Below are 9,207 nucleotides of genomic sequence, written 5' to 3'. Positions count from 1 at the left end.
GTGGTGGTATGTTTTTGTTATCCAAAGCGGGTCCGTGCATGCAGTCATAGTGTAAGAAACAGCCATCGCGACGTCTCAGAGTGAGGCGGGAGCTGCAGCAGTAGTGTGACAGAACGGCTCAGTCTGGACTACTCTAGGTCCTCGGGAAGCCGATGCTCTGCGCACAGGAAACGGGATGCTCTGGCATACGTTTTACGCTTCTGCGGTCGTCCACGGCTTCCGGTGACCCAGGTAGGACAAATGACATCGACGCGTATGCAGCAAAGTCAGCACGTTTCTGTCAACTGGTGTAGAACGAGTGGTATCTACGCGATCTGCTGGTCGGGTTCCGTGCGGAGCTTTTGGTCCAGCAGATTGAGCGATTGTACCTTGCGTGGTCTAGAAGCTCGACGACAAAGGGAACCCTGGATGGCCCATGAATCTCGACGTAAAGAAGCGCCATAGGCAAGAGAACTGCAGTCAGGGAAACGTTCGTTAGGGGTGTGCTAGTAAGATTGCTGTGAGGCAGCTGTAGCAGCGTGGCAGGTTTGAAGTCTGGTTGTGGTGGGCTCTTCCCAAGGTTGCATAATGAGTACCAGGTAAGCTAGTGCTGTATGTTTCTAGCGTGTGTATCTTGCCGGGTGGCTACCGCGAGTAATCAACTCTGGACGGTGGAGCCTTAGGGGACGGAAAAGGAACTAATGTGGCGTAGATGTTGTTGTTTCTGCACAGAACGCCATGCAAAAGGAAACGATCGTCCGACACGCTAAGTGGTGTTGACAGAGGGTTGAGATTTCATGCTCAAGATCGACTCATGTGTCAGTTGCATGGCTCGATTTGTCTGATAGCTCGATTTGCCTGATAGTTGAGAGATCCGTGCCTGTCCGTCTGAACTTGATCTGAGGTGACGCCATGTAACGTTACCCAACCAATGCCCAGACGGTTTGTTCGCCGTCCAGAGGAGAGCTTGTAACTCTTGTATGCAAATGATTCGCCAGCCAGGACAAACGGTTGTTTAGGGGAGTGGGAATGAAGGCATGGGAATAACGAGACAAGATCCAGACATGATTCGCTCAACCCTTAGCAAGCGTTGATGGCACCATCGAGAGACGCGGAAAGTTTTGCGGGACTTGCGATCGTCGGATTGCTGATGCCAACGAGAGATCTCACGACCACCCAGAGCCGCGTCAACAAAAGTGACATTGTGCATCCGCCTACCCAGGAGGGACACGGTGAACACACGAACGGTGTAGAGCTGAGACCCAACGAACGGTCCATGCGCATGACACAAGTAGGGGACGATGCCGTCCCCGCATTGCCTCGATCGAGATTTCACACTAGCTGACCTCAGATGTAGGTCAGCCATAGACGACACTATGGGCTGTGTGCATATGCACGCAGCGCTGCATGCTTGTTCCCGCGCTTGCATGTAGCACTCAGCCAGGCGGCCGTCATGGAAAGCTCAGAATGTTGACGTTGTTTGCGGGCAGTGACCTCGTCGGAAGTCGGGGTGACACGGAAGACCGAATAAAACAACCGCTAGCAGATCCAGTGTGTTCGTGTCTAGCGGCGTAAGTCGGACAGGGCCTAGATTCCTCCAAGCCAAGACACGTCTCCCGCGTCGATCAGGATGCGTTCCATAAACGACAACCACCATGCGTTCGTCCTCAGTTCGAGCGCACGTATTCACTTGGGGTGGGCTAGGTATGTTGTCGATGCAGCCGCGCGACATAGCTCCCACGGCTCGTCTCTCTATCTCACTCACAGACGGAGACGCTCGGGGTCGCAAGGCAACGCAGAGGCCTCCACAGTATCGGGACATGTTCTAGATCGTCTTCGAGCGTAACCTGCGGCCAGGCCTTTTATGTGTGACTTTAGCAGCTCTTTGCAGAGGGCCTTTGCATACGATCCCCATATCGCCGAGAGCACCCTCCATCCCTCGTCTCCCGCCCTTTTCGTCCTGTACACCACTGCATTTCACACCCCGATACCCTGCCTCCACAACACCACTCACCATTCGTCCGTCGGCATCGTCCGCTTTTGATCTTCGCAAAATACTCGTCTTCGGTAGCCAAGCTCTGATCTCACCGTCACCCTACAGGTCGCATCGCTTTGTTCATCCACAACGTGGCCTTGCATTCTTTACAAACGATCAGCACGGGAGCTTCTGACTAAATCATATCCCTGCATCGGCAAATATCGAGCCCGCCTGGATGGGCATTCTGAAAGATGGACAAGTCCAACGATGCGCCCATTCCGCCTGATATAATCGAGAGGCAGTCCCTCGCCATCTCTATGCCAATGCCTGGTATGGTAGCCCAGGCAGGCGAACACGGCTTCAAACAAGAGTTATCGCGAATCTATGACCCAGCCGAAAGCAACGCCGCCGAGCAGGTCGTCAAACTCAAGGACGCTCTCCGCAACGCCGACACGGACAGTTTCTGGGCCCTGCTTACTGAAGGCCTAGCTCTCATCACCGATGCTCAGTACGCTTTTGTCTCCAAACGGGTCCTGGTTAACGACAAAGATGTTGCCGTCGAAATGCCACCGATCGGGGAACCTGGAGCGTGTCTAATGGGAGAGGCTTTCTACATCAACAACGACCAAGGCAACGGTCCGGGCCTCCTTCGGAATTTCAAGTACCATGCCTATCAGTGTCCCTGCGCCTACATGAAGCACGAGAAGATTTTCATCATTCCAGAAAGGCTAAACGAGTTCATCATCAACAACCCAAACGATCTGGTCATTCCCGGAGAGGCGTATCTCGGGGTACCGTTATTCTCGGACGGAAAATGTTTCGCTCATTTCGGTGTCATGTGGAGTCATGAGGCGGCTGCACGCCGTGTGCTAACTTGGGGATATCTAGAGATGATACTTCATAGCTTTGAAGACATGATTTTAGATCGTGTGCTAGAGGGAGACCGTTTCGCCAAAGCAGCACAGCCCATGTGCCGCGAAGAATCGAAAATCGTTCCACACAACGCCGTCTCAGTTGCTCAATCCTTGAAACCATATGCTAGAAGCTTGTCGCATGAGTTGCGAACGCCAATGCAGGGCGTAGTCGGTATGCTCGATGTTATGATGGCCAATGTGAAGGAAGCTGCAGAGACAATGGACCTCAATGGACGAACTCGGACAATGCTCGACACAATCAGAGAGAATATCGAAGCTGTTCAAGGTGAGTAATGTTTTTTCGTAGATCTGACACAAAGTTGCTGTGCTTGATAGATCGTAGCTCGCGACTAGGACATTTGTCAGCTGGAAGCAGATAGTTATTGGTCATGATATCGAAACAGTACTGACTGTGTGATAGACAGCTCAAGACGTGCAGTCGAAGCGGCCGATAATGTCGTGCATGCCTATGACATGAACATGGGTGTACCAGAAACACCTCTGTCATCACTGGATGAGGCACCCGCTCAATGGAACTCTTTCTGGCGTGAGATGCGACCTGATCTCATGATCTCAGGTAACAATGAGCTTCGAGATCAGTTCCGTGGTATCAAAAGAAACAGAGAAGACATGTCACGGGCAAACAAGAACTCTCAAACACGAGTATCCAAGTACGCTCGCCAACGTGTTCGAGGCTCTTTCTCTGCAGACTCCCCTACTCGAGGCTCGTTGTCTTGTCCTCCCGAGGTCGGTGTCAATGCACTGGATCAACTGGAAATAGCCCACTCCTACGGAGTCCCATCTGCCCAATGTGTGTCGGCACGCTCTCCGATGTTTGCATCTGAGCATTCAAAGGTTCCGGGGCTCCGGCATACAAACCTGAGGGAGGTCCTTCAGTATGTGATCAACGACGCGCTTAAAGTAGGAGGCAGACCAGATTCCGCCATTGCTGAAGCGACAGACACGGGAGAAAGGATCGAGGTGCGCACACGCAGCCCAAACAACGATGCACACACCAAGTGGATCGAATGGAGTGTGTCCCCTGATGTACCAGATACAATCATAATTGACGAGAGAGATCTGGCGAAGATGATCTCTTGTCTCACATTGAACGCCATCAAATTCACACAAGACGGATTGATCACACTGAAGGCGACTCTCAGTTCCAAGGGCCGCTATATCCTTGTCAACGTCAAGGATACCGGCCCTGGTATTCCCGCTGCCTTTTTGCCTAAACTCTTCAAGCCCTTTTCACGGGAAGATGATTCCTTTACCCGACAGAGCGAAGGCCTGGGTCTAGGATTGATGGTTGCCAAAGGGCTTGCGAGGAAGCTTGGTGGCGATCTGTTCTGTGCGCGTTCACTCGTGTCCGGGCCAGGGAGGGGCACCGAGTTCGAACTGCGTATTCCACTCACGCCAGGTGAGACATGTAGTCGTCCCGCATCACCGTTTGGGTCGCCGAGTCCTTCTGTCAAATCGCGCATGTCAATCGACTCTGAGACATCGCACCTTGCAATTCCAGGCGCGCCTGTCACCCCACCCCTGGCCGTCGATGTTTTCAAGAACCAACTTGAGTTCATCACACCGGTTCCACCACCAAATACTCCCGCCATCGTCATTGATACGATTCCCTTACCTAGAAACATTGGGCTCATGACACCAAAGAGCAACACACCGCCTCCCCGCCATCGCGTCATTACCTCTAAGCAAGACTCGCCGCCCGCTGATCTCGCTAAACAGCTGCCTCTGAACTTTCTCGTTGTGGACGACAACTCGATCAACCGGCGCGTCCTAGTCAGCATGTTGAGTAGATTAGGCTACAAGAATGTCATTACCGCATTCAACGGAAACGACGCTGTTGAGCTCATGCGACGCAATGCGCTCGCCCCTGCTTCTGAAGCTATCGACGTGGTGTTGATGGACTTGTGGATGCCATTGTTGGACGGATTCCAGGCCACTGAGTTGATTCTTGATATGCAGGAGTTGAGTTCGACTGGTCGGACGCCAACTATTTTGGCAGTCAGTGCAGACGTGACTGATGCAGCACTTGAGAAGGCTGGCAAGAGCGGGATGCAAGGATTCATCACGAAGCCGTTTGTGACGAGGGACATTGTCCGTTTGATCCGGACGTACTGTGCGAGTAAGAGGACCACGTAGGACGCCGGGTCTTGAAGTTTTAATACCTTGAATATAGTCAAGACACATTTCGCATACTCCTACAATATTTATAGTTTATAATGTACGGGGGCGCGGAATAGCCGCACGTTGTTCGCACGACCATTTGGCAGAGCCTTGGGCTTACCTTGGGAGGAGAGACCAATTGTCTCGGATTTTTGTTATGATACCTTTTGAACGATGATAGCTGGAACGACTCGAGCGACGAATAGTAATGATATGCAAGACTTGTTGACAAGAAACGTGTGCATGCAAGTGATGATGACGATGAGGCTCTTTGTCATCGCGGACAAGCTGCATGTCAATGCAAGATGATGCAGCCAAATTGGGTGAAGTTGTGGCTTGGTGAAGTGGTTCCTGCGCAGGCTAACGTTGAATCGCGGGGCAATACCGCGCTTGTGAGGGCAGGCGCAACGATGCCGCAGAAAAAGTTGTCGCAAGTATTGTGTTTTGGAACACCTACATCTCCAGTGTCCGTGACTTGCCCTAGGAAATAGCAGCACCAAAACATCTGCAGTCAAATCGTCACTGACAGGTCTGAAACGTGGCGAGCGATAGGGCGGGCTGTTGTGGCTAAGCTAGCGCTTCCTACTGGCGGCGATTTGAGAGGACAGATTTCTCGACCCAGTACCAAAGTTGTTTCTAGAAACCTCGAGCCGCTTTTGTTTTGGGGAGCCGCTGTTCAATCCTTTTACATTTGCTTCTTCCCTCTCTGCTCGCTGTGCTTGTGGAAGTCGGTCTTTTCGAGTTTGCATACATTTACGGTTTAGTCTGGCGCGTTTCGACATTAAAACGCCTCGAGCTTTGTCGACATTTATCTACGCCTCAGTCAAATCTCCACCTTTCTAACGCCCAACGCCTCACAATCGAATCGAATCGAATCGCGAGTGTCAGGCGACTAATACATAATCGGAATATTCGGGCGCAGTCGTGGAAAGAAGCATGGAGAATGCGTACACACAGACGCCTGGAGATGCGCTGAAGCATTTCCAGGTCACAGAGGAAAAGGGTCTTTCGGAGCAGCAGGTCGCGAGCCTGCGCGAGAAGCATGGCAAGAATGCGCTGCCAGAGGACCCGCCTACACCCATTTGGGAGCTCATACTCGAGCAATTCAAGGACCAGCTGGTCATTATTCTGCTCGGTTCAGCAGCCGTTTCCTTTGTGCTCGCGCTCTTGGAAGATGGCGAGGGCTGGACGGCATTTGTGGATCCTGCGGTTGTGAGTAGCTTTCTTAGAGAGGAGAGTTGTTGCATGTGCTAATAAGGCGTCTGTCTAGATTCTCACCATTCTCATATTGAACGCCGTTGTTGGTGTGTCGCAGGAAACGAGCGCCGAGAAGGCCATCGCCGCCCTTCAGGAATACTCGGCCAATGAGGCCAAGGTCGTTCGCGACGGACACATTACGCGCATAAAGGCTGAGGATCTGGTGCCTGGAGATATCGTTTCGGTGACGATTGGCGACCGGATCCCCGCCGACTGCAGGATCCTGTCCATCCAGAGCAACAGCTTCAACATCGACCAGTCAATTCTCACGGGCGAGAGCGAGAGTGTGTCCAAGGACACCCGGGCCATCAAAGATGCAAATGCTGTCAAGCAGGACCAGGTCAACATGCTTTTCTCCGGTACCACCGTAGTCACTGGACATGCAAATGCGCTGGTTGTCTTGACGGGCGCGAACACGGCCATTGGAGACATTCACGAGAGCATCACATCCCAAATCTCGCAGCCCACGCCGCTCAAGAACAAGCTCAACGATTTCGGCGACACGCTTGCCAAGGTCATCACTGTAATCTGCATTCTGGTCTGGCTCATCAACATCCGCAACTTCAGCGACCCGGCGCACGGAAGCTTTACCAAGGGCGCCATCTACTACCTCAAGATCGCCGTGTCGCTCGGTGTGGCTGCTATTCCTGAGGGTCTTGCTGTTGTCATTACGACTTGTTTGGCTCTGGGTACGCGCAAAATGGCTGCTAGGAATGCCGTTGTTCGAAGTCTCCCATCAGTCGAAACCCTGGGAAGCTGCAGCGTCATCTGCTCGGACAAGACTGGTACCCTGACTACTAACCAAATGAGCGTCAACAAAATGGTTTTCATCAGCGAGGACGGCAGGGGACTTGAGGAATTCGATGTCGAGGGAACTAGCTTTTCCCCCGAGGGTCAGATTTCTTTCCAGGGAACGCCAATGCAGAATCTCGCCGCTTCTTCTGAAACCGTCCGCCAAATCTGCGAAGTCACCGCGCTTTGCAACGAGGCAGCTCTCTCCTACGACGACAAGAACGGTACATACGCGCTTGTTGGTGAGCCTACAGAGGGCGCCCTCCGCGTTCTGGTCGAGAAGGTTGGCACTCCTGACGTGAGCTTCAACGCGACCCGAGCCAGCACTTCTCCTGAGAACTTGGTGCATTATTCGAGCGATTTCTACGAGAACCAGTACTCCAAGCTTGCTACATATGAATTCTCCCGCGATCGTAAGAGTATGTCTGTTTTGGTCAGGAACGGTAACGCGCAGAAGCTTTTGGTTAAGGGTGCTCCCGAGTCTATTCTCGATCGCTGCACAGAGGTTGTTATCGGCAAGAGCGGGAGGAAGGTTCCCCTCATCGGACAACTCGCCAGCCTTATCCAGGAAGAGATTATCGAGTACGGCAACCGTGGTCTCCGCGTGATTGCCATAGCCTCCGTTGATGATGTCGGTTCCAACCCACTTGTATCCAGGGCCAAGACCACCAAAGAGTACGCCCAGCTGGAGCAGAACATGACTCTCATCGGTCTCGTTGGCATGTTGGACCCTCCTCGTGCTGAAGTCAAGGCATCGATTGCCAAGTGCCGTTCCGCTGGTATCCGCGTCGTGGTCATCACCGGTGACAACCAGAACACGGCTGAGAGCATTTGCCGACAGATTGGTGTCTTTGGCCAGGATGAAGATCTTACAGGAAAGAGCTATACCGGACGTCAATTCGACGATCTGAGCGAGGCTGAGCAAATGGAGGCTGCCAAGCACGCCTCGCTGTTCTCTCGCACTGAACCTACACACAAGTCGAAGCTCGTGGACCTCCTCCAACAGGCTGGTGAGGTCGTCGCCATGACCGGTGACGGCGTCAACGATGCGCCCGCTCTCAAGAAGGCAGATATCGGTGTCGCTATGGGCTCAGGAACCGACGTTGCCAAACTCGCTGCCGACATGGTCCTCGTAGACGACAACTTCGCCACCATCGAGGGCGCCGTCGAAGAAGGCCGCTCCATCTACAACAACACGCAACAATTTATCCGCTACCTTATCTCTTCCAACATTGGTGAGGTTGTGTCCATCTTCCTCACAGCCGCCATGGGCATGCCCGAGGCTCTCATCCCCGTCCAACTCCTCTGGGTCAACCTCGTCACCGACGGTCTCCCCGCCACAGCCCTTTCCTTCAACCCGCCCGACCACGACGTCATGAAGCGCCAGCCCCGCAAGCGCGACGAGGCCCTCATCGGAGGCTGGCTATTCTTCCGCTACATGGTCATCGGCACGTACGTCGGCGCCGCCACCGTCTTCGGTTACGCCTGGTGGTTCATGTTCAACAGCGCAGGCCCGCAAATCTCCTTCTACCAGCTCCGCAACTTCCACAGCTGCTCGGCCCAGTTCCCCGAAATCGGCTGCGAAATGTTCACGGATGTTTCGGCCAAGTCTGCGTCCACCGTCTCGCTGTCTATCCTTGTTGTTATCGAGATGTTGAACGCTATGAACGCGCTGAGCTCGTCAGAGAGTCTGCTCACGCTACCATTGTGGAAGAACATGATGCTCGTCTACGCTATCTGCCTCTCGATGGCTCTGCACTTCGCGCTGCTCTACCTACCGTTCTTGCAGGGCTTGTTCAGCGTTATCCCTCTCAACTGGAGCGAGTGGCAAGCCGTCTTGGCCATCAGCGCGCCCATCATGTAAGTCCCCCTTACCTCACCATGACCATCTCCCAAATATGCTAACAGATAAAATAGTCTTATCGACGAGGTGCTGAAGTTTGTCGAACGCGCTTACTTCATCCAGAAGGGCAGTTTGAACTCAGATGTTGCGGCGCGTGTGCAGAACGGTAGGCCGAAGAAGGAGTAAATCTGGCTGACGAGCTGTTGCATTGGAGGCGGAGTGTATAGATGGGGGAAAGGGGTTTGCCGCTTGTGTATATAGAT

General features: G+C 53.2%; 2 protein-coding genes across 2 annotated transcripts; both read left to right on the top strand.

Moving 5' to 3' along the window:
- Positions 1–2,005: 2,005 nt before the first annotated feature.
- P153DRAFT_105140 (uncharacterized protein) lies at positions 2,006–5,193 on the top strand. Its single transcript, XM_033661875.1, has 2 exons — positions 2,006–3,157; positions 3,293–5,193. Exons 1-2 carry the CDS (start codon positions 2,209–2,211, stop codon positions 5,026–5,028), a joined length of 2,685 nt encoding a protein of 894 aa, XP_033528523.1. The 5' UTR covers positions 2,006–2,208; the 3' UTR covers positions 5,029–5,193.
- Positions 5,194–5,682: 489 nt separating this feature from the next.
- Positions 5,683–9,118, top strand: P153DRAFT_363120 (calcium ATPase). Its single transcript, XM_033667302.1, has 2 exons — positions 5,683–6,264; positions 6,323–9,118. Exons 1-2 carry the CDS (start codon positions 5,989–5,991, stop codon positions 8,963–8,965), a joined length of 2,919 nt encoding a protein of 972 aa, XP_033528522.1. The 5' UTR covers positions 5,683–5,988; the 3' UTR covers positions 8,966–9,118.
- The last annotated feature ends 89 nt before the right edge of the window (positions 9,119–9,207 follow it).

This window comes from Dothidotthia symphoricarpi, assembly GCF_010015815.1.
Source record: "Dothidotthia symphoricarpi CBS 119687 unplaced genomic scaffold P153scaffold_2, whole genome shotgun sequence".
In the NCBI taxonomy this organism is placed as follows: domain Eukaryota; kingdom Fungi; phylum Ascomycota; class Dothideomycetes; order Pleosporales; family Dothidotthiaceae; genus Dothidotthia; species Dothidotthia symphoricarpi.
The sequence above is the reverse complement of the archived record's forward strand: the minus strand, read 5'-3'. Positions and strand labels throughout refer to the sequence as shown.

What these genes read in the sequence shown, in the direction of transcription:
- P153DRAFT_105140 (XM_033661875.1), top strand. Translation starts at nt 2,209, where the DNA reads ATGGACAAGTCCAACGATGCGCCCATTCCGCCTGATATAATCGAGAGG. An exon ending in GAATATCGAAGCTGTTCAAG is followed by an intron (nt 3,158 to 3,292) that starts GTGAGTAATGTT and finishes ACTGTGTGATAG; the next exon opens with ACAGCTCAAGACGTGCAGTC.
- P153DRAFT_363120 (XM_033667302.1), top strand. Translation starts at nt 5,989, where the DNA reads ATGGAGAATGCGTACACACAGACGCCTGGAGATGCGCTGAAGCATTTC. An exon ending in CATTTGTGGATCCTGCGGTT is followed by an intron (nt 6,265 to 6,322) that starts GTGAGTAGCTTT and finishes GCGTCTGTCTAG; the next exon opens with ATTCTCACCATTCTCATATT.